The sequence below is a fragment of the Lygodium microphyllum genome, chromosome 22, assembly GCF_053477565.2.
Source record: "Lygodium microphyllum isolate KBCC chromosome 22, Lygodium_microphyllum_v1.1.10, whole genome shotgun sequence".
In the NCBI taxonomy this organism is placed as follows: domain Eukaryota; kingdom Viridiplantae; phylum Streptophyta; class Polypodiopsida; order Schizaeales; family Lygodiaceae; genus Lygodium; species Lygodium microphyllum.
This window is the reverse complement of record NC_141156.1, coordinates 117826685-117853348: the sequence shown is the minus strand read 5'-3', so window position 1 is coordinate 117853348 and position 26664 is coordinate 117826685. Positions and strand designations below refer to the sequence as shown.

The following is a 26664-nucleotide window of genomic DNA, read 5'->3' as shown; positions in this document are numbered from 1 at the left end:
GCAACAAAGGCATCTAAACTACCTAAACACTAGCCAATTCAACTATACCGAGTGCAAATTGATCAAATCCTCATATAATTTGGTAGATGTGCAAGGGAGTGGTAAGACTAAACCAAGATGGAGTACATATGGGAGCCTTTCTTGCCCCTATAATATACTATGCCCCTTACACCTACTAGATAGAGCTAGTGACATATTATGCATTACTCATTATGAATGTATACTTTCAGTGTTCTAGAATGCATTCACCTAGACTTGGTTTCTTTTCAATTTATGATGATGTTGGAGATGCAAATTGTTGTCTATTGATTTGTCTCATGAGCTGATATTTATTAAGATATCTTCCAATTTTCTCTCCACAAAATCAACCAAGCGAGCAAATAATCTACATACAATGAAAAACATGTTTCCTCAAAACAATCCAGTACATTGATCAATGCGCCATATTGCAATGAAGTTGTACACCATTTCTATAGCATCAAATTCAAACATGTTCCCTTAGGCTAGTAAGATCCGTAGTCCTCCTATTTGCATAATTTACAAAAGATGTAGGACAATCAAATCACCCCCAAACTTTTAAAGAAATAACCGAGTAGGCAAAATGAAGTCATCTCTAGTTATAATTTTCAACTTGAGTACAACACTTGATGGGATAGGAAAAGCAATTCAAAGTCCAAATATAGAATTAACCATGGACTAAAATAACACAAGATTGATACTCTCCAACCAAAAAATAACCATCTATGATCCCTTCAACCCTTACATGGCCATACTAGAAAAATGAATGAGCAATCATATGGTGCTATGGCTTATAGTTTGAATGGTTAAAACGTGCTGCTCGTAACGGTAATATTGTAGGTTTGAATCCTACTAAGCCCGTATTTGTGATGGAAGCTATGGCCTTGCCTTTTTTTTTTGGTTTGTGGGGGGGGGGGGGGGGGGGGGGGGCGGCGGGGTGGGGGGGGTTACCTTTCTATGGAGTATTTGCAGGTTGGGATGTGCATAACTAGTGATACAAATGTCATCATATTCACTTGCATTGAAATACGTGTGGTAACACATTAGTGAGATGACACTTAAGCCATCAATGATCGCAGAAATCAGAACCAGACAAAAGTAAACTGGAGACATTCATGTGTGATCTCACAACACCCGACATCATTCCCTACAATTCAGCCACTCATATAATGAGAACAATGTTAAGCAAGCCAATGACAAATAGAACTCACAATGCGCCATCTTAGAATCCGTATTTCATATACAAAAACTTAGCCTTGCTATGGTTAGTACTCTTTGGAAATCCAAGACAGTTATATCACCTAATTGCAACGATTAGAAGGGTGTGTCTAGGGTGATCCTTCTCCAGCCCTGTGAGACTCCTAGGAAGTCAATATCACATGGCTGGCAGTGCCCCTCCCTGTGACCCATAATCCCTCATCCTTATTCTCACTACCTTCAGCATTTGCCATGACCTTTTTCACTACCAGTTACTCTGGTATATATATTCAACCCCAACCCTCAGCTCTCACTTGTAAATGCAGTTCAGTTGAATTACACTTGCAGCAGCCATGAGGCCTGGATTTCTATCAACATTCAAGTTGCATACCATCAAGGAATGCCATGCCACTATCACCATTTAAGATTACTTGTGTTCCGGTTGTTTCTAAATACCACACTTCTTGAAACAAAGACATTACCACCAAACTGCTTCATTTCAGTGTGTATTTGCTCATGCCCTTTGTGACAACAGAGTCGCATCAGATTTTGTGCTCCCAGAGTGGTCTTTCGAGGTGCAAAATGCAGGTACAGTATACGTCCTCTCTGAGAATGTTAAGCTTTCTGCACACAATTAACAACACACAGCTTTAAACATGTTGTGAAATAAAATACAAGTTTTAGTAAGACCAACAATTACCCTCACGTGATTCAGTTTGAATGACAATTACTAAGTTTCAAGATAGCAGACTCCGTCACTTATACACATCTTTCAAGCAACTCAAGAACTGTCTAGTTTGAAAATAGAAGACTTGTCACTTACACATATCTTTCACTATATAAGCACAGAACTGGAGGGAAGAAAAAAGTGTCCAGCTTGGTTTGCATTCACCTGAATTGGTAGATACAGCTTGAATTCTGGAGGCAGCTCCTCTTCTGAATATAGTCGATCAGAGAAATAGATTCTTCGAATGCGACAATTGGCATGCACTTGAACACGAAGAGTTTCTACATAATTTGTGCCATATGCACGCCTTGTAAAATCCAAAAGATTAAACTGTATTTGATTCCATCCCTCGTCCAGTCTGAGAGGCATGGTACAAATGTAAGGTTTCACACGAGTAGTTGACTGTAGTAGGCAGAACCCCAAGGACAAAGTTAGCCATGTGTCACCAACTTGGAAAAATTTAGATAATTAACAAAGAGAAGAAAGTAGATAGCGATACTTGAAAATTTGAAGCTCGAAAACGGCGGCGCACATTCTTGTCATCAAGTACTTGAACTTCAAAGGAAAAATATTTCTTCATATTCTTTACAATCATCACCAAAAATGGTAACTTAATGCCCAGGGTTGCTGCAGGATCTGCTGGGCAAGTTATATATGTTGTGCTCACATTGGAACCCAGTATCTCCAAAACATTTGACTGAATATCTTCATCTGTCAGTCTTTTGATATGACCATCAACGACTGCACATAGGCAAAACATGGAAAGTGTCAAACTTTCCATACCTCCATCCTTCATATCAATCAAAATTTGTAGAAAGTGGTCCTCTGAAATTTCTGTTGTGAGTGGTTATTAGGAAGCGTGAAGATCTTCAGCAGCAGAAGAGTGCAAGTGAGTGAGAGCGACAGAGAGAGAGAGTACAATATGATTTGGGTGTACCAACAATGTGTTGGTACACAAAGAATAAAATGTATTTATACTTAAGGCATGTAAGGGTGCATTCATATGTACAACATAATAATACACGTGTACGATACACAGAGGTGAATTAAGGACCTTTTCATCCCAACAACCTCCCACTTAAAGGTCTGAAGTGAACCTTTAACCAACTCCCACTAGTCGTATGCAATGCTCATGCTGAGCCTTGCTTAGACTTTTAGTGAGAACATCTACAGGGTTGTCCTGTGTTTTGATCTTGGTCAATGTGATTAGACCATCTTCCAGAATCTGTCTAATAAAGTGATATCGCACATCTATATGTTTTGTGCGTGAATGGTACATGGCATTCTTAGCCAGATACACAGCACTCTGGCTATCACATCCCAACACTAGAGTACTCATAGACATGCCGAGATCCTTTGCAAGTCTGTTCAACCATATAGCTTCCTTAGAAGCTTCAATAGTTGATATGTATTCAACTTTAGTAGTACTCAGTGCTACGATGTTCTGCAACCTGGAGCACCAAGAAACGGCCCTACCAGCAACTGTAAAGACATACCCACTAGTGGACTTTCAAGTGTCCAAGTCACCTGCCATGTCTACATCACAATAACCCTGCAAACTAAGTGCACCCTGCCCATAGCAAATACACTTTCTTTGTGTACCCTTTAGATATCGAAGAATCCACTTAACCTCCCAATGTGGTTTGTCAAGATTTGACATAAACCTGCTGACAAATCCCCTTGCATGAGTAATGTCTGGACGAGTAGCGACCATAGCTTACATAAGAGAGCCACAAGCTAACGTATAAGGGACTCCCCTCATAGCATTGGCTTCCACGTCATCTTTTGGCCTATTGGCTTTACTAAGCTTAAGATATGGAGCTAAGGGCACCCCAAGAGACTTAGCTTCAGCCATGTTAAATCTGTACAATACCTTTTTAATGTACTCTTCTTGAGATAAGAACAGCAATTTCTGCATTCTATCTCTGCGGATCCTCATGCCCAATATATGCTCTGCATTTTCCAACTCTTTCATGGAGAAAGCTGATTTCAGCTAATCTTTGAGAGCATCCAAGCTAGTCTTACTTTTCCCAACTAGCAACATATCATCCACATACAAAGTATGATAGGGTTGCCATCTGTATCCTATTTCATGTACAAACAATGATCTGCATGGCTACGTGTAAACCCATGAGAGATCATAAAAGTGTCAAACTTTTTATACCATTGCCATGGTACTTGCTTTAGCCCATACAAGGTGTATTTTAGTTTACACACCAACTACTCTTTTCCAGGAACTACAAAGCCCTCGGACTATTTCATGTAGATTTTCTCATCAATGTCACCATACAGAAAAGTTGTTTTCACATCCATTTGGTACAGCTCTAAATCCAATACAGCAGTGAGAGCAAAAAGCACACGTAGAGTGGTCATCTTCACAAAAGGTAAAAAGACCTCTTGGAAGTCTATCCCTTCCTTTAGTGCATACCCTTTGGCAACCAGTCTTGCCTTGTACTTGGGTTTCCCATCAACTGTCTTTACTTTGTAAACCCATTTGTTTGGAAGAGGCTTTCTTCCTTTGGGCAACAACACAAGATCCCAAGTATCATTAGCATACAAAGATTTAATCTCTTCCTGCATAGCTAGCTCTCACTTACTGCTGAATTTGCATGACTTGGCCTCTTTATATGTGAGAGGCTCACCCTCATCTGTAAGCATCACATAGTGCAAAGAGGAATCATACCTATGTGGCTACCTTCTTAAGTGTGTAGACCTGCATACCCAACGATCTACATTCTCAAGAATTGGGTCTACATCAGGAGGTATGTTATTTTCAGCATTTATTGGCTGTTGTAAGCCATTTTCAGCATGTTGTTCATGTTGTACAGCACCTTCATTTTCATTTCCTGCACCTGCATTTTCACAATCAGCAAGTCTATCTTGCTGTCCATGACCTCCTTGTGCTTCTATTTGCTATCCATCATCATCTGACTCAAAAATAACCGGCTAATCATCAATTTCAGTCTGTGGTACAGCATCATGAGGCTCATCCTTTCAAGTAATAGATGGCTGCAAATTCTGAAATTTGACCTTTTTCATGTCTTCATCAGAGGCTAAAGTACTCAACTCATCTCTAGCATACACACAAGTATCACAACCGAATATCCGTAAATGGTCATATGAGGCCGATTTGCTAGACCAAACCTCCTTAGGGATGCCATTATTTAAGGACCTATTTGGAGAGGAGTTGCAAATGTGAACCGCAGTTTAAGTGCCTCTCCTCGAAATTCATGAGGGAGATTAGTAGTGGACAGCATGCACCGCACTCTTTCACATAAAGTCCTATTGTATCTTTCAACCACCCCATTTTAAGAAGGGTCCCTCTTGATTCAATGCAAGTCACAAAAAGACTTAAACTCAGTAGATGTGAACTCACCCCTATTATCAATTCTCAAGCATTTCAGCTTTCCACTTGCTGAGTGGTCACAAATGTATGAAAAGTTTTAAAAACAGCAAACACTTCACTTTTCTTTTTCAACGGATAAACCTAAATCTTCCTAGAACAATCATCAATAAAAGAGGCAATATATACAACACCACCCAACGATTTCATAGGCATACTACATACATCAGAATGCACTAAGTCCAAGACATTGGACTTATGGGAGACACCACAGTAAAAGGAATTTTTCATTTGCTTTCCAAACTGGCTGTCATTACAAAAATCAAGTTTAAGCCTTTTCCATCAACCCTCTTCAAAGAGGTAAGGACATCAAGTCCTTTCTGGCTCATATGGCCTAATCCTTTGTACCACAACTCCAAATGACAGCCAATTTCAGCAACTGCAAGAAACTTGCATTCAAAGCTTTACAGTGCAAACAATACCAAGTGCCCTTCTTGGTTCCTTTTGCAATCAGCATGGAACCCCTTTTCAACTTTCACAAACCACCACCAAACAATGTAGTGTAACCATGCAAGTCAAGCTGACTGACAGATAGTAAACTCTTCTTGATGCTGACATCTTTCAACACAAGCTCTTGCCCATTATCCAAGGATAAGTGTACAGTGCCTATCCCATCAATGCTACAAGCATGGTTATTTCCAAGATATACTTTTCCATAACTGCCTGCATTGAACATAGCAAAACACTCCATGCAAGGAGTTGCATGGAAAGAGACACCAGAGCCTACAATCCAAGTCTAAGTGACACCATCATCAACTGACAAAAGTGCATCAATTGCATCAGCCTTGGTAATCTACATATCTTGCATGTGACATACAAGGGCATTATAATCTACTGCACATAGTACATCAGCCTCTGCATCCGAGAGCTTCTCTATGACTACACTGGAGACCACATTGGCCTTTTCCTTGCCTTCGGCTACCTCAGATACATCTGTCTTATCCTCTTTCTTCTTTTTGTCTCCTACATTCTTATTTCTCTCTTGTTCCTTCTTGTAGTACCTACAATCAGGTTTCTTGTGGCCCTTCCGACCACACTAATAGCAAGCAACATCACTCTTTTCCTTTCCTTTGCTCTTGCTTCTACTTCTCTGTCCAGCATTTGCATTTTTCTTTTCAGCCCTGCCTCTAATATTGTAAGCTAAGTTGATGCCTTCTCCACTAAACTTACGTCTAATTTCTTCATTTAAGATTGAACCCCTCACACCATCATATGAGAGATTGGGATTATTACTGAGAGAAACCACTAAGGTCTCCCAGGAATCAGGCAGTGTCATGATCAAAAAGATCGCCCTCAACTCATCATCAAAATCCAAATTAGCATCCTTTAACTGATTTAAAATACCAATAAATGCACTCAAGTGCTCAGCTACACGCTTGGACTTATCCAACCGCATGTTCACCAACTTGCGCATTAAATGCACCTAATTAATAGGTGTGGTGATCTCATAGGTAGTTTTCAACTTCTCCCATATTGCATAACTAGTATCTAAGTCCTTAATGTCTGTCAAAATGTCATCAATGACACCCATCTTTATATAAGCCACACCCTTTTTGTTGACTCTGGCCCAATTTGCATCAAACATTTGTGCGGGTTTATCTTCTTGCAAAGCATCCTCACAATCTTTTAAGAACAATATGCCTTGCATACGGTATTTCCAAAGGTCAAAACCCTGACCGTCAAACCGTTTGATTTCCATCAAACTCTTAATGTCAGAACTGGAAGAAGTTGTAGTCATTTTTATCACAAACACAAAAGTAAATGCACTGAATTGCAAGGTCACAAGCTGAACCAGCAAATACACTACTGTTCTTGCCTAACCAGCAATAAACCTTTGCTATTTTTACATAAACCAGCCACCACATGGGCAAATACTGCAGAAATTTACCAAAATCTGCACAAAATCCCAAATTTCTAGGTCCAACAGTGCGTAAATGTCAGCCAATTTAACCAAGCTGAGCAAAATTTCATCAATACATGAAAAGCCCCAATTTTTCCGGGTCCAATGTCAAGAAATTTTACTCGGATGAGTAAAATTCCAACAAATTTGGCAAAATCCCCAAGCCCCAAACTTCCAAGCTCAAACTTGCACAAATCTGAAACCTGTGCTTCCACGCGCGAACCCCTGTCAGACCAAGGGGATAAGTGAGAATAAAAGAATTTCTGAATTTAAAAAAAGATTTGGGGGGGAGGGATCCGTTGACCCGCTGACTCGTCACGTCGCTTGCGCACTAGCGTCGGCCTACTGGACTCCGTCCAATCAACTGCCCATTGCCGCATGCGCCTGCCGCTTGGTCCCCACGTCAACCTGCACGCCTAGTCAAACACCTATCGCCACACATAGCGCCGGCCCACTAGTCACTCACTGGACCCGTCAACTGCTGGACCTGTTCGTGAGCTATCTACACGACCTATTCGTTGGTCGTCTGCCGTCAGCCCCATCAGCCGGTCTTGTCAGGTCACACCTGACTTGTCAAGCAGTCGGTTCCGTCTATTGGTTTGATCTCGAGAAGCATGCACAACCTGTGCTCTAATACCAGTTGTTGTGAGTAAAGGGGAGGGGGGGATTCGTTGACCCGCTGACCCATCACGTCACCTGCACACTGGCGTCGGCATGCTGGACTCCGTCCGTCAGCTGCCCATTGCCGCATGCGCCTGCCGCCTGGTCACTCGCTGTGGTTGCTCGCAACCTGTGCTCTAATACCAGTTGTTGTGAGTAAAGGGAGGAGGGGGGCGGGGGGCGGGGGGCGATCCGTTGACCCGCTGACCCGTCACGTCACCTGCACACTAGCGTCGGCTTACTGGACTCCATTTGTCAGCTACCCATTGCCGCGTGCGCCTGCCGCCTGGTCGCTCGCTGTGGTCGCTCACCACGCACGGCGCCTGCCTGTTGGTCGCTCGTTGGACCCGTCAACTAATAGACCTATTCGTGAGCTGTCGTCTGCAGGACCTGTTCATTGGTCATCTGCCGTCAGCCCCATCAGCCGGTCCCGTCAGGTCACACCTGACTTGTCAAGCAATCCGTTCCGTCAACTTGTCTGCTCTCGGGAAGCGTACACAACCTGTGCTCTAATACCAATTGCTGTGAGTGGCTATCGGGAAGCATGAAGATCTTCAGCAGAGCAGAAGAGTGCAGGTGAGTGAGAGCGACAAAGAGAGAGTACGATATGATTTGGGTGAACCAACAATATGTTGGTATACAAAGAATAAAATGTATTTATACTTGGGGTACGTAAGGGTGCATTCACATGTACAACATAATATTACATGTGTACGATACACGGAGGTGAATTAAGGACCTTTACATCCCAACAGTTTCAAATTCTAATATAGAATTTTACCACAAACTTTACCTTCTTTATCCCAGATCTGCAAAGGCTTACTCCTGTCATAACAAAAACGACAGACACTGGCATTATGATCATGAAAAAATATAGATTTAATTGGTCTGCCAATAAACCATTTATTATTCAATATTTCCTTGTGCTTCAGAACTTTGTGCATTTCATCAGCAAGTCATAAACTTACCCAATGCTGTACAGAATGGAGAGAAAACCAGACTGAAATGTATTTTTGAACATGATTACCACTAATAGAATCTCAATTCCTGCCCAAATCATTAATTTGGATTAGCCTCCCTCAAATCATCTCCCTCAGATTAAAATTCAGATGATTAATTTTGTGTTGTTATTGTTCAACTATTACATCAATCAGGCATTGTGTTTTTCCAAATTCTATGAAAGCTGTAGTCCATAGCTACCAGGAAAGGGGAATGGGGAACGAGGAATGGGAATAGGGAATAGGGAATGGCATAGGAATAAGAGCTCCATTCCAAATATGGAAGGAACGAGACATATGAAATAGGTAAAATTAGGAAATTCTCTTAATTCTCGAGTAAACACTTCACAAGTATTCAAGGATACTCTAAAAGCATAAATTTTAAGATCTGATACTCTAAAAGCATCAATTTTAAGATCATATTGCACTAGTAAAAGGGAAATGCACCTTGCACCATATATTAATACACGATACATACACAAGAACCAAATAAAGTAAGATTTAAGTTATACATACAAACAAAACCTAAAGTACATTTGAAAAAAGGGCTGCTGCCAATATATGTGTCAATATCAAGACACATGCATGCGTGCACGAGAGAGAGGGAGTGTGTGTGTGTGTGTGTGTGTGTGTGTGTGTGTGTGTGTTATATTAATGTCTACAAAAGGCCAAATAGGCCTATGAGACCAAAATGTTACATTTGAAAGTCAGGGAATTTTTCGGAGTCCCAAAATAGCTGTCATCTAATGTTGTGGCTAACTAAATGGAGAAAAAACAATAAATAGCTGATGAATACAAAATAAGGTAAAAACCAAATACAATGTGGAACTGCTTTGGGGGTACTCTCATCCCAGGTTATCTCATGGGTCTACTAACATAGAGAGGCTGAAGCAATGAGGTAGGGTTCACCATTCCCTAATGACAGTGCAGGGACATGGACCAGCTGGGCATGGACAACAAGCTCTGCATCTCTTTGTGGTTGTCTAGGGTGACTCTTCAGGGTGAGGCCACCAATCATTCCGATGGGGGTTTTGTGGTAGAGGGAGTGGTCGATGCTCTATAGAACTTTGTGAGTGTACAGTGGTGTGTGCCTTCATATGCATACTCTTGGGTCTATAAGAGGTACTCTCTACGTCGGCATAGCTCTAGTAAGAAGAGCGCAAGACATCTTTGATCTAGAAAATCCATCACCCTAGAGAATGGTCCAAATCCCTCTCTAAATAGGCGATGGAAGCGTCCTCTAATCTCATAATACACTAGGCATCTACATATGTAGTGCTCCTCTGTCTCTAGCTCAAGCTAACAAAGCTGGCACATCCTATCCTCCATAAGGAAGAAATCTGCACCATATCTACTTGTCTCAACTCGTAGCTGATGTGAGGATGTATAGAGGTGTCCAATGGCACATCATAGACCATGAGACAAGTGTGCACCCATGTATCTCAGACAGGTAACAAAGCCATTGGGAGATATGTACAGAAGATGTTTCCAATAGAAAGCCATCTTCGTCGCCAAATCCTCAGTAGGTGTCACCCATATCCTAGCTGTGTGTAGCTGACTAATGTCCATCCTAACGATGCAGTACATGTCCAGCCTTGAAAAGAAGGCTGCCCAGCAGAGAATAAACAGCCACCCAGGTAAAAGTGATGGTTGAGTCTTGACTGACTGAAAAGACTGCCGTGGGATGACACATCGTGTGGGAGATGATGCCCATGTGAGTAAAGGCTGGCCCAGCTGATAAACATAGCCTAAGTAGGGGTACCCCTCCTTAAAACCCCAGCTATGCTAAATGTACCGTCCAGGTTAGAAAGCAGCCAAAGAAGACTGCCTGCTGTGAAACACAGGTAATAAAGGGCTCGTTCCTGCACAAACAGCACCCTCCAGGTATTAAATGACACCACCCAGCACGGATGAAGGCTCCCTTTGATCGAATGCAGATCTGCAGCAGTTCCAGAATGGCACCCAGTTGGTTGGGAACTTGAACAGTGTGCTCCTCTTCAAAGAAACTCTGACTCCCCAAGTGTGGCTCTGATACCATGTGAGAGTGCGAGAATGCACATGAGAGAAGGAACGATCCAACTGAAATGGCTAAAGGATACGAGACTGCAACAGTCAGCCCCAACACACAACTCTACCCATCAGTGTGGGTGCCAAACAGTCACATAGTCTCTAGTATGCTTACTATGTGTATATATATGTATATTTATATGCATGAACACATATACATTATTACTTATATTATAATTTTTTGGCATATTCCAAAACGTTGTTTCCACAAAATTTTCAAATAACCAAAACTCGAAAACTCTTCTAGTTTCTGAAACTCGTTTTCAAAACACACGGAAACTATTGTAAGGGCACCAAGTCAGGCTGGAAAATGCTAACAGCACCAATGACAGTGACTGGGACGAAGAATGTGCAGCCAACAGTCCTCAACAAAGATGGAGAAGAATGCTGCAACCAGTCAATCAGAGCACCTGCGAAAGACAAAAAAGAATAATCTACCCATGCCTGACAACGGATATGAATAGCCACAAAATGTTGAATCTAGCCAACTGTATAAACGCAATCCAACTGCATGTAATGCATTGCACGTTGGCCCAGGCATGAAGTAATTGCACAATTGATTGATACAGAATGAAAGATAGTGAAGAAATTGTTGGGTGAGGAGCTCGCATGTGACCAGCAAGTTATGGTGGATGGAACTCCATGGAGGAGAGAGAGAGAGAGAGTGTGTGTGTGTGTGTGTGTGTGTACTCTTGCACATATACACAAACTGAAAGATAGATTAATAGTGAGATATGTAGAATGAAAGTACAAGTGATAGGGCCTAAATATACAGGCTAGATTGTGTAGCTAACCCTTTGACCCTCATTTATGCTAAGTGGTGTAAAAGGTGTTTCACACCTAAACACGCACTTCTACACAGTAATGTGTGTTCACACACAAGGATAAATAAAGCTAATACCCCCTTTGGATCATGGGTGACTGAACCTGTAACACGAAATATATGAAAAAGGAAAAAGAGAAGGTCTTACTATGAAGAAATGCTCTAAACGCAAAAAGCACAAAACCAATCGTAAGACACAGCACAGACTGATGAACTCTAAACACAATTAAGGTTAGGATTAAGATAACACAGAGATAGTGAACACAATGAATAATAAAGTGAATGAATAATGAATATACAGTGCTCATGCAACAAATACACTATGCAGTGAATACTGAATCTCGAGCTCTCGTATCTTTGGGACCAAGGCAAAGGTTATGAGCTGTAGAGTGTGTTGTATTTCGAACGAATCCCAAATCGCAACAAAGGCAGCCTTCGAGTGTCGAATACTAACAAACACAACCAATAAAGACTAGATCTGAAGTAGACGGTAGTACGAGAGAGAGAGAGAGAGAGAGAGAAACTAAAAACAAAAGTACCTAAGGTGAGAGAAAAACTGAGTGACAACTGTTAGATACAAATGCAGCTAACAGAGGTGAGAGAATATCAAGGCGGCAACCAGAAACTACAAATGCAACATGAGGAGAGAGAAGATCAAGGCACAGCTGCTAGTTGATGGCAACAACACCAAACTCTAGGCGATAGCTCTTGGGACCTGGGGACAGCTACAAAGGCTGGAATCAAACGCCAAACGATAGCAAGTGTCTGATAGAAGCTCTAACTACGATGTCCTTTGCGAACAGGGTGTGGGTAACAAAGATACGCCATAGTAATGAGCTGCATGTCTATTTATAGAAAGTTTGTAGTACCCAAATTAGGGTTTTGCATGCATGACATAGTAACTCTCGAGAATCACATTTCTTTTTAAAATAAGAGATTTCCTCCATTAATTAAGCGTGTTTTGGGGTTGTTTAAGTCAGACTAATTCATTCTTAGCTCAACACTTATCTCTAAGAGGTAGTGTCTAATCCTGTACAATGATTTTGGATAGGAGATACATAAGTGAGAGAGGTGCAACGCGAGAAAGATCATGACATGGTCTACTGTGGTTCAAAGGTGCGTGTCCATGGCTCAAGGTTGATCAAAAGCCAATGTGGCTCAAAGACACCACGCACATGACCAAAGGTCCAATACATGTGTATAGCTTTCGGAATCAGCTCAAAGGTCACATAGAAGTGGCATTGAGACCGGTCTATGACTCACATAAAGCGGTAGTTCCTTCAATTAACACCTAGTCTTTACATACACACACACAAGCAGAGACCTCACTCTCGCTCAACACCAGATTGGCCCCGAAGACCGGCACCCCTCATTTATTTCTTTATCAATTAAAAGATGAAAAATTACAAAAATGATAATGTTCCAAAATACATAACCTGTGAACAGTTGGTTTTCATCTCTTCTGAGTAAATCCCAACTGCATAAGAACAATGCAGCATGTCCAAATCAACATCCCTTTTAGGAAAGCATTTTCTATGACCAAAGCTCAATGATCCTACGCAGAATTGCAGTCTACAAATCTCTAAATTCACGGTTCTTATTGTCCAACATGTCCAGAATTCATTGTCGCCATGAAATCGCCTCTTCAAATAGGTTCAGCCCTCAGTCAGTCCATCTTCACCGCTCTGATACCATGTCAAAGTGCAGCGATGTGGAAGCGTAGGACAAAGACTAAGAGAGAGTGAACACGAGAAGAGAGAGAGAGAGAGAGAGAGAGAGAGAGAAAAGGAGACTGTAAACGCAGAAAATCTGCGGTGTAGTATGCTGTATAAGAGTGCAGAAATACACAAGGGGACAGAGGAAATATCTGCGTATGTCTCCGATTTGATGACCTCGATCTCCGTCAACTCGAGCACAGTCTGTCTCAGCCAACAGATCTCAAGATTAGAATCTGAATAATAAATATTGAAGTGTCCCACAAACCGGCTATAAATAACTGAGAAATAGGAAATAATTGCAATAGGTCAGTTGCATTAAATGTAGCCGACGACTGTAGTAAATCTGGCCGACTGTGCAGTAAATTTGGCTGACTATACCAGTGCCACGTGGCATCCTGCCGTACTGCTGACGTGTTCTGCCATATTGCTAACGTGGAAGTTGCTGTCCACCAACTGTCCAGGAAATGACTGTCTAACATTAATCTGACAGTCAGATTTATTTTCCACGAGTGCAGTAAAAGCCAAAAATTCATCATACACTTCTCACTTTTTCACCAATGAATAAACCCAACAAAAACAGTATAGTCATCAATAAAGGTGACAAAATAATAACATCCACCCAATGACTTTATCTGCATGGGTCCACATACATCTGAATACACAATCTGCAATCTGGCTGTAGCTCTAAAAGTAACATCACGAGGAAAAGGACAACGATGCATTTTTCCCAAAATGCATCCCTCACAAATGTACTCAGGAGATCTCTCTAAGAAAAGTAAGCCTTCCAACATCTAAGTACGTTGCATAAGCATCAAACTACCATAGTTCACATGCCCCATACTTGCCTGCCATAACTTTGCCTGTGACATAGCAGGAGTAATAGTAGATGCCAAGTAAACTGACTCATCAATCGAACGAGCATCTAACTCATAAAGTCCATAACATAATGTGCCAGTGAGTACCAGAGTCAAGAATTCCTTATCCTTGACCATGCATTTACTATCATCAAATGTGACTTACATTCCATACTTTGCTAAATAAGAAATGGATAACAAATTCTTATTTATCCCTAGCACATATAATGCATCCTACAAACGGAGAGTAGAGCCACCAATGGCTTTCAAGACAATCTCTCCAACACCTCTAACAGGATAAGATGCATTGTTGACACATTGCACTGATTTGCCAACAAGAGCTGCAACAACAAAGATAAACAAATCCCTACAATATAGATAAACAGCAGCTGCAACAACAGATATAAACTAATTTAGCTCTAAACAAGATGTAATGTGCTTAGAGGCACCACTATCAAATAACCAAGTGCTAGCATCCTGTTTAGAGCTAAATGCTTTATTTGCCCAAGAAGAATCATAACTACAAGTGTAAAAACAATAGTCATGGTCAATGATGAACGACGCAGACTCTGTAGCACTAGCAGTAGTAGATGCATCTAAAACAAACATCCCAAACTCTTTTTTCTCCTTGGCAATGCATTTTTTGCATTCTGTGATGTAATGACTTGGTTTTTTTACAATAATGGCACTTGTTCTTCTTGTCTTGTGTGCCCCCTTGCTTCTTGTTGTTCTATGAAGTTCTTAAACTTCCAGAGCTCTGCACAACATTCTAGGATTGACTGCCCTTGCCCTTCTATCTTGCCATAAAAGCATGTTCAAAGGCTATAACATCCACCACACTATTCTTCCTTGTTTGCTCTTCTTCCAATAACAAACTAACCAACTGAAGAAAGATAAGTGGCTACGGATAAATTTGCATTGTGAGATTCAATGCCATGTGAAAGGCCAAGTAAGAAGGTGGCAAAGAATTCATAATAGAGATCATCTAAGCATCAGAATCATACTCATTTATATTCATCAATTGCTCTGCAAGTCCTGAAAATTATTAAGATGATCTTGCATAGCATCACCTTCTTCTATCTTCACATTTTCAAGCTCCTTCATTAAGAAAGAAATGCGAGTATCATTTTTTCAAGTAAACATATGCTCCAGTGTAAGCCATGCTACTCGTGAAGTAGCAACAGACCGAATATACAAGATTATCAACCGCTGAACTGCCAATGCAATAAGTGACAATGCTTGGGCATCCCTAGTGTCCCAAGCCTTTTGTGAAGCTATTCTTTGGGGTGGTGGTCGAACCGGAGCTTGTCTTTGACCACAACCTGCTTGTGGAGAAGTAGCAAGAGCCATCTCTCCAAGACAACTTCTTCCCCATTGACATAATTCCAAAGATTTTTTGCAACAAGTACATTCTTCATCATATAGGACCGCAAAGAATAGTAATTGCCATCCAATCTATCCTCTTTCAAACGTCACTTTGTCCTTGATTAGCCATGATAAATGTCACCATTTTAAAAGGCACGAGCAATAACAAAAGCTGGCCTGACCTGGAAGTCTGCAAATTTCCAAAAATTACAGCAAATGCCAAGCAATCAACTAAACCGTGTCACACTTTGACCACTATTGTCTCAATGTGCTGAAATTTTTGAAGATTTCGGCAAGTAACACGCTGTCCAATGTAAGAACAGTGCTCAACAGCTCTAAAAACACAGAAGCCCCAATATTTGACCATCCAATGTGCACGATTTCAGTCAATTTCAGACTAAAACTTGAGTATGTGTCTACCAAACATACAAAAGCCCCAAATTTTCTGTCCCAAATGTCTGCAATTTGTGCACAAAAGCACTTGCTATAGAAGAAATAGACCTTTCCCGGTAAAAGCCCCTTGCTATGGCTCTGATACTTTGAATGAAATGATAAGATATACCTGTGACAGCCCAGAATGAGCCGAGGACGAGTTGAGCACGAGCTGTGGGTGCTGGCGGTATAGGCGGGACTGCCCAAGCTAGTGGGCGGTGCAGTCAATATGGAGGCAGGCTTAGCGGAGCTGAACAAGACCAGGCGGCGGCCTGGACAGGCTGGCGGAGCAGGTGGCCTAGGCAGTGCAGCCTGAACAGGCTAGCTGCAGCGACACTGCAGGTGACAGGTCAAGGTGGCAATGGCAACTGCCTGAACAAGGCAGCTGGTGCAAGCACAATAAAGCGGCCGCCCATTTGGGCTAGCGAGCCTGGCACAGAGCTACTAGATGGGGGGTGGCTGCTGCTGCAGCTGGTGGACAAGGTGCTAACCTAGCGAGGGAGCTGCAAGGCAAAGCTTCAGCAATTGCCTAACGAACCTCCAGCTCTAATACCACTGATGGTTTAGAGATGGCAACTATCAGCTCAGCATAGAGTATAGACACTAGAGAGAGTGGGAGTGTGGTCCCTGGATGACTTGATTAGTCCCAAAGTATGTAACACAAAGTACAAAGTACAACCCTTAGGCTTTAGGGTTGTGTAAGTGCCTTAACGTTCGTTCACACGCAAAAGTGTGTAATGTGTAATGAGTGACCGAACTGTGTAACATAAATACACAAATAAAGAGTAATATGACTAGGGGGGGAAACCTCTCTTATGAAGAGTGAAAAGTGCCCCAGTTTCCTACTATGGATCATCGACACTCCTATGTAAGCGTAAGCATGAGTAAAACCTAACACGATAGGCCACAACAATCTTCCTAGCATCGAGCCCATTCAAGGGAGCTTCTAAATACCAACTACAAATTGATGACCCATGCTATTGTGAGATTGCCCAAGGGAAGAGGAAATAAGAACACAGAGAGAGAAGGTTAGAAGAAGATTCCAAAGAAAGAAGAGAATGGAAGCCCAAAATCTTCACTGAACAATGGAAGAATGTTTAATTCAAGGACTGATCAATCCCTGTGCACAGCCCCAAGGCATTATTGAGGGCGTGGGATCAAGCTGATGATGGATGACAGCACCGAAAAATGGAGGAACGTCTGAATGTCAAAGTGTGCTGGAGCTTGCAAACAAAATGATCACCAGCCAAATAGAAGGCGGCTATATATAGCCAAAATGTGCCAAAACTGGCCGATCAGCAAGAAAATGCCCTAGAAATAGCAATCAGCCAGCTAAAACTGGTTGATCAACATCATCTAATGGTAAAAATACTGACATGGCAATATCTATTGATCATTGGCAAACAAGCTAATAAATAAATCAACTAGTGTGAACAAACTTAGATCCCAACTAAAATGAGAAATGCATGCTCTAAAATAAGCTACCTCCTCTGTCAAAAGATGATGGACATGTCAAAGCTCCTAATGTCCCCATCTGACTCAAACTGAGGCTAACAAGCAAGAGATGACAATGCATGACAAATATGACTACTAACAGCTATAACACACAACAACCCAATATCAATTGGAGAAACCTTACATCGTGACCATTGGTGCAAATCCATGGACCAAGAATCAGAAGCCATTAAGTGGAATGGTACCTAGGAGTTGGCACCCGATCAAAAAAAAGTAAAAGTTATTGGAGTGAAGTGGGTATTTAAAACCAAATACCACCAAAGGACTCTTTGGATAAACAAAGGGCCAAATTGATGGCTAAGGGGTTTGTTGAGTAAACCAGCATAGATTGTGGTGATACCTTTGCCCCTACTACACAAACCGTGATCGTTAGGGCTATTCTTGCTCTTTCTACCCATAGGAGATGGCCAGCTTATTAGTTGGATATGAGGTTTATGTTTATGAATGGAGGCTTCAAGGAGGAGATCGATGTTGAGCAATCTCCTAAATCCACATGGTTAGATACGAAAGGACAAGGGTACAAGCTCCTGAATCCACATGGTTAGATATGAAAGGACAAGGGTACAAGCTAAAGAAGGCTCTCTATGGCCTAAAACAAGCTCCACACGCATGGAACGAGAATCAACACCTTTCTTTAGAAAATACTAAGGTATTGAAGATCAAACTCTGTTCCAATCTCTATATCTACATCTTGGAGGGCCAAACAATGATGTTTGTGTTTTACATGGGCCACATGCAAATGGTGCAAAAGACCAAGGATGCGCTCAACTAGAACTTCGAGATGGTCGACATGGGATGCTTCATTTCTATTTCCCCCTTGAGATATGGCAAAGTAAAGAGGGGAATTTTCCTCTCAACAATGGTATGTTCAAAGATTATTGGTTGCCTTTCAAATGATAGCCTATCACCCTATTTCTACTAAGATAAATCTGAACTCGAAAGCGTCAACTTATAGAGTTTCATAGGTAGTTACTAAAGGCTAGTGGGATCTATGATTTGGTTTCTTAACATGAAACTTGATCTATGCTTTTCGATTGATCTTCCTATAAGGTTCCTAAGTAAGCCCAAGAAAACTCATTGACAAGCAACTATAAGGATTTTAAGATTCCTCAAGAGCACATCAAATCACAATTTGTTCTTTCTAGCATGCTCACTTGATCCCGACATGGTGTTGCACCCATGGACCCATTTCGACTAGGCAAGAGATACTTTTAAACCAAGCATATTGAGATCTAGTAACAATATATCCAAGACAATATATTGGACAGCATTCAAAAGTGGTGCAGCAATGGAGGCATAGACAAGCACTGAAATAAACTATTAAACACAAGACAAAAGAGAAAGAAAACAGAAAAACATTGCAAAAGAAGAGAAGATGTGCTTAAGAAATAGAATCCATATACCAAACACAAGACACTTGCATACAACAATGAGTCACTAGCTACATGGGCACTAGCACTTGCTCCTCTCTTCAACAGGACGTCCACTTGATGAATGATGATGATGAATGAGGAGGAGGAGCCCCACTATAAATAAGCAATAACTATGCCAAAAACAGCAGCTGATCCGCCAGCGTTAAATGTTGTCGACTGCCTAAAATGCTACACATAAACCACAATAAAAATGCCCAAAATAATGACAATGTGCCTAGCCCTAAATGGCTTACACAGACTCATACATGAGCTAACAATCTTGCAAACACCCTCTCTCAAATCATGAGTGATTTGATGCAATGATACAAGGAAAATAACTCATCATAGTTCATACAATATAGAATCACCAGAATAGAGCCATGGATACCCGAGCAGTGAGTATCAAGCCACCATCAAGGTGCCTTGAAGAGTACCTGATGTCAATATCAATCGTACTAGCTCTTGAAAGCAAAGAATAACCATAGCATGTCTCAATGTCCATCATCAATGTCTCACAGTAGCATACAAGACAAGCCTGTCAAAAATGCCTCTGAACATACATAACTATGGATTCCTTGCCTTCAGCTAGACTGCCAAAGTGTCCCCTCATGTGAGCTTAAGCCTAGGAGCCGAGCCCACTCTCTATCCCAGAACCAGCTCATCATGAACTTGAAAGTCAATCCTAGCTCCAGGGTTTGAACCTACTAGACTTTGGTCAACAAACTTCGATCAATGCATCGGGGACATCTCTCTTTGGAACCTATGCACTTGTATACATGTGTAGATGAGGCTCGGCTGCCCCATCTCACCACCCTCTCACACTCCCTCTCTAGTATCAGAGACATGAGGAATGACCACATCACCAGAAGAGGATCAGCTCCTGTACCATTGGCGAGCAGCCAAACTCCCTCGGCAGTTGAGCAGGCTGGCGGGCAAATGCCAAGTAGTTCGGGCAGCCCCAAGAAGTACAATTAGACAAGGAGCAGTCCACGAGCAAAATTAGACAGCAAGCAACCGGATGGGCAACGTCGTGCAACTAGCAAGTCGAACCAAGTCGAGCACATTTTCAGGCAATAGATCAGTCATTTTTGCAAGCTCACCTCTTTCACATGCTCTACTTCAAATTTTAGTATTTCATAGTCATCTTCTTCAAAGTTTCTCTCTCTTTCTTTTTTGTGTTTCACTCTCTACCTCAGCCTATGCATTTGCTTCCACATCGCTCCACTTTGACAACCACAACCAAAGAAAAGGCAATTTTGAAAGGTGCATTAGAACTAAATCCGCACCAAGTTGCAATCGCCATGAGAGAACAGCAGCAACAGCCAAAGGGGATACAATTCACTACTGGGACAATTTTTGCATATCCAATGCTGCAAAAGCTACAGGGACAAAAACCACAACTCTAGCCAAGTAGGCATTGAGTAGTTTATAAATGAGAATGCTATAGAGAATGAGGGAAAACTCTAAAGATGGCAACCAATTGCAACTTGCACAAAGGTGAAACTCAAGCACATGCAACAATCCCACTAAAATCAGCTCACAATCTAGTCATAGAAGTACTTGTGCTTGACTAGTGGAGTAATTGTTACTATAGACTTGAGCAATTTTGCCTAAACTAGAGTATACGCCACTTCAATAGAAGTATGTATACACTAGAATGGTGTTTTGACGAGAGAAAGGGCTTCAAACCCCCTCAAACTAGAATCTAAAAAGATTTAACTTTAAGACTCCAAATAGGTTAAGGTAGGTAACCATGTTTGTTTATATGCATGCATGCTATTTTTGAATGCTAATATGTAGGCATGTATGTCATGACACTCACATTGGGAGATTCCATCATGAATATGGTGAGGTCCCTCCTTTCTCAGATCTTCCATTTGATTACCATTCCTAGATGATTCTATGTACACAAAATTGAAATCGAGATCTTCTGATAGCCTTATTCAACCAACCACCTTACATAACAACTAAGCTACAAAGCTACACGCGCACGTGCACTCTCTCTCTGCATGCGAGCACACGACCGAAATTCCCCCTTCAGATTTGTACAGATAATTCCCAATTATGTTATTATGTTGTCTAGTTCGGATATTCAAACCTAATCGTCCAATCAACCGGGGAAGAAAACAGAATGGACGAGATAAGTAGCGGAACTATAAGTACCTACTACGAGCAATTGCAGCGGGACGAACAACTTCCGATTTCGCAACCTCTTGCGTCGGCCATCTTAGTGCAGCTTTGTATTGGCATGATCTATACTTTAAAAAGATATCTATATCTGTATCTACACTCTTCTCTTATTTTTGGATTTTCCAAGGCTAGTGACTTTGCTGACATGGCGATTTCTCAAGAGCTTTTTTTTTTTAATTTCAATTTGAGCCTCAATAAGTAGATAAAAGCCATTAAGGGCTTCCAAGTTCCACAATATTTTCCCGAGCATATTTCTGATGCAGACAAGCAAAAAATTGATGAGTTTGACAATTGTTATCACGTAAAGCTTTAGCTCTAGCCAACAATTTGTATTTTACATATTCCTCTTCTTGAAGAGATTGGATCTTGCCTTTCAACCATTCAATGCATGTGAGGAAGTCATTGTTGGAATCCTCGGTTTGACATAGAGACAAGGAATAAGCTAATAAAGATTGAGCATGCTGCAATTCCACTTGAAATGAGGAAGCATGCCGAATACCATATTGTTGGGATAACGCTTGTGCATTATCCCTAAAAAACCCCATGCTTCCATCCTTGTAGATAGGACCTTCGAGCTAAAAGAAGCTATCAATTGCTGAACACCTTCCAAAAAACTGATTTTGCTACAAAAAAGATTGATAAAAGCGAAGAGACAACTGGGCGAGGATAGCCTTAAATGCATGAACAGGTCTGTGACTCATTTCTAGGACCAAAGGGTAAATGATCTAACAAAACATGTTGTCTTTCCACCCGCATATCAATGATTGCAGGAAGAAAAGAGTCACTTTGGCAAATGTAAATCCTATCTGATCTGGCCCAAGTATTCGCATGCTGAAAAAAACGATAAGTATATCTGGCTTATGAAGGATACATCAAGAACCACATGTCCTGTTTCAAAGATGCCGCTGCAAGAGCATCCCAAGCCTATCACTCAAGACTATCCATAATCGAATGGGGAGAGATCGCCTGATCCGCAGAAACACGGGCATTAAAATCACCCATGGCAAAGCCTTTACTAGCCATGGCAAGGCAATGCAGGTCATCCCAAAGCTGACGACATTCCCTTGCATTAGAAGGAGCATACATGCCCACAATCCACAAAACCTCTCCCTCATAAATTATTTCAAGAATCAAAAATCGGCCAAAGGGTCCTGAGAGACCAACAATGGTTGTAGGGAAGATTTGACAGCCAACATAACCCCCGATCTGTGCGGAGATCGACCACTAAAGAAAACTACATAATCCTTATATACATAAAAGAAGATGCAACCAAAGCGTGCTGTTTATACTCCACAGCACAGAAAGCATCCCATTTTCTAGCTAACACCACTTTCCACAACCGATACTGCTAACTTCCCAAAGAAATACATTTCACATTCCACAGAGCAATTTTCATGATCAATCACAAATGAGAAAAACTAATGAACCGCCGCTTTTCCTTTCCCTTTCACATCAATAGCCTTGGCAGCCTGGAATCTCTCCATTTCACCTCGAATAACACCAGTAAGATCTGCCCTTCACAAACCCGCTATGGAAACACGAAAAGGAAACAGCTGTTGCTAGAAGCGAAAAACATCCCAAGGAGACACAAGCCTCCCATGCGCATCGAAGCGCAAAGCAAAATCAGAAGGCCTTTTACCTTCTACTGGCGGAGTACGTGAAGATTGAGGTTTCATATAAAACCCCCTACCTCTACCTTGAAAGATTTGAGTGATTAGGGGCGCTGAAGGATGGGCAAGTGCAGAGTGAGAATCCTGTTTGGTATTGCGTCGAACCACAGTAACCCACAAATCCTCGTGAAGAGACAAATTCCACCCACCCGCAAGCGAAGCATGCTCCCCACCACTGTGGGAAACATTCTTCTTCACTTCATTACGACCATGTTGGGAAAGCTGATCATGATTAGCTATAGGCTTCTGAATCATCTGCTAAGGAAGGTGGTCTTGCATTTCTATAACTAGATCCATAGGGCATTGCCCTACCTCCATATTTTTGTCGCATTCCGAAATAGCCCAACTGGCCGCATCAGAAACAGTGTCCTGCAGAGTACCCCATTTCAACTCCTATACCAACGTTTGTAACCCTAGAATCTCGAAACGAATCTTTATTGAGCGAGGTTTCCATGTATCCCAAAGCATACATGCCCTATTCCAATTGCGGAAAGCCAGCCGAGATTCCACCAAAACCTCCCTAATGGTCCTCAAAACCAAAGGGAGGAGTCTCCAGAGATGCGCAAGGAAATCCACCACCTCTATCCAAATTGGACATGCATGTCTCAGCACCTCCTGAAACTTAGCCATGGGCCTCCAAGGGACCACATGAACTAGCTGCCCATCCATAAACAAAGAAATGCGTTGCAAAATAAGAGCACGTACTTCCGCAGACCGAAACATCTTTTGAGCATTGAATAAGAATATCTTCAACCAGGGAAATCTGCATACGCCCTAAGCACGAATTCTCGTAATCAAAGGAGTCTTTCCAGTAAAATAAAATATGGCAGCCCTCTCATGGAAAGCAACTATCTATTGTAAGGCCAGGTCGGTTCCCATAACTGCAACAACTTGATCCCCATCCGGTAATGCGTTAGCTTTATCCTCATTACAATGGACATAATCCGACATAAGATGATTGGCAGTGGCCAACATGAATTGTAAAGACCCATCGGGTAGTAAATACGAACCATGAACCTCTGGCTGAGGCAAATTTGGGCCTAAGACGGGTTCTTCGACCGACATCCTACGACGTTTGCCCATCTCTTCACTATCTTGCAACGGCCCGAGATCATCATGACGAATCACCATCCGAGTCGGCCAAGTCTTTGTCATGCCCTTGCCCAGTCTGCTGATCGAGAAAGACCATATCGATACCATTAGAATCCTGCAAAATTGCCATTGCAGCACCAAATTCCAATCACAATTAGATTCCTGCAATTTTGGGCCTAAGACCGGTCCTTCGACCGACATCCTACGACGTTTGCCCATCTCTTCACTATCTTGCAACGGCCCAAGATCATCATGTCAAATCACCATCCGATTCGGCCAAGTCTTTGTCATGCCCTCGCCCAATCTGCTGATTGAGAAAGGCCATATCGATACCATTAGATTCCTGCAAATTTGCCATCGCAGCAGATTCCGATCACAAAATTCTCTCTCTCTCTCTCTCTCTCTCTCTCTCTCTCTCTCTCTCTCTCTCTCTCTCTCTCTACAAGGGCGAGTCTGCTCTCTTTATCAGGCACAAGGGCAGATTGCACGTGGGATAGAAGCATGTCCGGACGGCAGGCTCTGTGTAGGGGCGCTCAGAGGGGCTCAGAGGGACCGCTGAAGACTGCCCGGACAGCAGGTCTGATTCTGCCTAGGGCAGAGCTGTCCCTTCTCCCGATGCAGCGTCTGTGCCTTAGGAACAGATATGGGTGCCACATGAACAGGTTGCAAGCGTGCAGGGGCAGAGCTCGCGGACTACAGGTTGCAGGCGTGCAGGTGCAGAGCTCACGGAAGACAGAAATGGAGCAGGCGAACACACAAAAGCAGGGACCCGCAGTACCTTGATCCGTCTGCGCCCAGGAAGAATAGGCCAGAATGCAACAGCAGTATGGGAGGCGAAACGAGACGGGCCGCCGTCAAGCGTGGCGCAGTCCACAGATAGTAGCGGAACAAGAACAGGGGCGAGGCGGCTTCAGATCAAGCTCCATCGCTCTCTCTCTCTCTCTCTCTCTCTCTCTCTCTCCTACAGTCTTACTCCACGTTGGATATTTTGCCTCGCACTTTGCAGACTGTATGGCACATGCTCTTCATTACTCTCTTGGAATTGCTATGTCTTCTATTTTTAACAGTTGGTGCTCCTATGCTCTCTCTCTCTCTCTCTCTCTCTCTCACATGTATGTTTGATCTCTACTATCTCTCATTTTTGCATTTCACGAGGCTAGCCCCCAACCTGACATTGTTGACATGGCAACTTCTTAGTCTATACTATCTCTTACTTTTGCATTTTTGGAGGCTAGCCCCCCAACCTGATATTGCTGACATGGCAATTGCTTAGGATTTTTTTAAAAATTCAATTTGAGCCTCAAACAAGTAGACAAAAGCCATTAAAGGCTTCCAAGTTCCCACCTCTCTCTCTCTCTCTCTCTCTCTCTCTCTCTCTCTCTCTCTCTCTCAGAGTAGATGCGAGCACATAGAACTTGGCTTTGCAAACACATCCGATGTCTTCTATTGCTTTCATCTACTATATCCTTGGCTTAAACACATAACTTGAAATCCGAATATAGGTACAAATAATAGATGAGGTAGATGCGAGCATCCTTCTATTGCTTTCATCTACTACATCATTGGCTTAAACACGTAACCTAAAATCCGAATATAGGTACAAATAGTAGATGAGGTAGATGCAAGCATGAAAGGTTTCCTCCAAGAGTATAGAAGAGGAAAGAATCGACTAAGATTGTGTGGCTTAAGATCTCTCTCTCTCTCTCTCTCTCTCTCTCTCTCTCTCTCTCTCTCTCTCTCTCTCTCTCTCTCTCTCTCTCTCTCTCTCTCTCTCTCTCTCTCTCTCTCTCTCTCTCTCATTTACATGAATGATGTTCCACTCATAGAATAAGGTGTATCATAAAGCAAGCTCGTTGCTTAAAGGGATGGGCAAGATTCAAGATACATGGACCAAGGATTCATGAAGGTTAGTTTTGATGAGAGTAGTAGAAGTGGCAATGGGACTTTTCCATTCTTGTCATCACTATGCTCATGATTCAAAGTTGGGTACAAAAGATGAAGGTATGTAAGGGATTTAGAGTTTTACAAGCCTTTAGCTTTGAAGGTTGAACTTTGGGAGTAACCAATCAAACTATTTGTATTCACCTACCACTTTGATACTTGAAGCATCTTCACGCCCTACATATGCTTCTATAAGTATCCATGAAGATAATTGCCTTCAAGTGTGCTTGATAGCACTCCTTCACCTCTCAACGTATGCTACAGACAATTGCCACCTCACATCATATGTTGCAGGCGAATGCCACCCTATAGTCAACGCAGCATGCAAGTTTTTCTATCCTACTATTAAATTGTTCTCTTCAAGTCATGCATTTCTAATGTTTTCAAAGAAGATGGCCACTTGATGGGAACCGTCTTAGGAAGCAAATATTGCCCAAACCAGGAAAACATCATCACAATCCAATATTCATGAAAGTAGTCAACCATTGCTAGTGTCGTGCTCTTGTAGTTCCTTACAAAGTCTTTGATTTTGCCACCTTACTATTACAATGATGAACAATTGTCAATAATCACAATATGATGTTCAACAACCATAAATTTGTTGCATGCATAGTAGGATCACGTTCAACTGGCATAACTTGGCGTCATTGATGGCAAGAAGGTGGCTTGGGGAGGGTTGCGA

At 42.1% G+C, this 26664-nt stretch overlaps 1 protein-coding gene across 4 annotated transcripts; it reads right to left on the bottom strand.

Annotated features, from left to right (window-relative positions):
• Positions 1–1212: 1212 nt before the first annotated feature.
• Positions 1213–25099, bottom strand: LOC148017547 (uncharacterized). Of its 4 annotated transcripts, none has more exons than XM_087662969.1 (7): positions 24820–25099; positions 23960–24384; positions 8874–8952; positions 8699–8730; positions 2442–2683; positions 2108–2344; positions 1213–1839 (listed from the first exon to the last, which is right to left on the bottom strand). In XM_087662969.1, the coding sequence occupies exons 2-7, from the start codon at positions 24258–24260 to the stop codon at positions 1831–1833; spliced, it is 900 nt and encodes a 299-aa protein (XP_087519095.1). In that variant the 5' UTR covers positions 24261–24384; positions 24820–25099; the 3' UTR covers positions 1213–1830. The 4 variants fall into 4 exon arrangements, with proteins under 4 accessions (XP_087519095.1, XP_087519097.1, XP_087519099.1 ...); XM_087662971.1 differs by lacking the exon at positions 23960–24384 and adding an exon at positions 11265–11380; XM_087662973.1 differs by lacking the exon at positions 23960–24384 and adding an exon at positions 11294–11380.
• Between the last annotated feature and the right edge of the window lie 1565 nt (positions 25100–26664).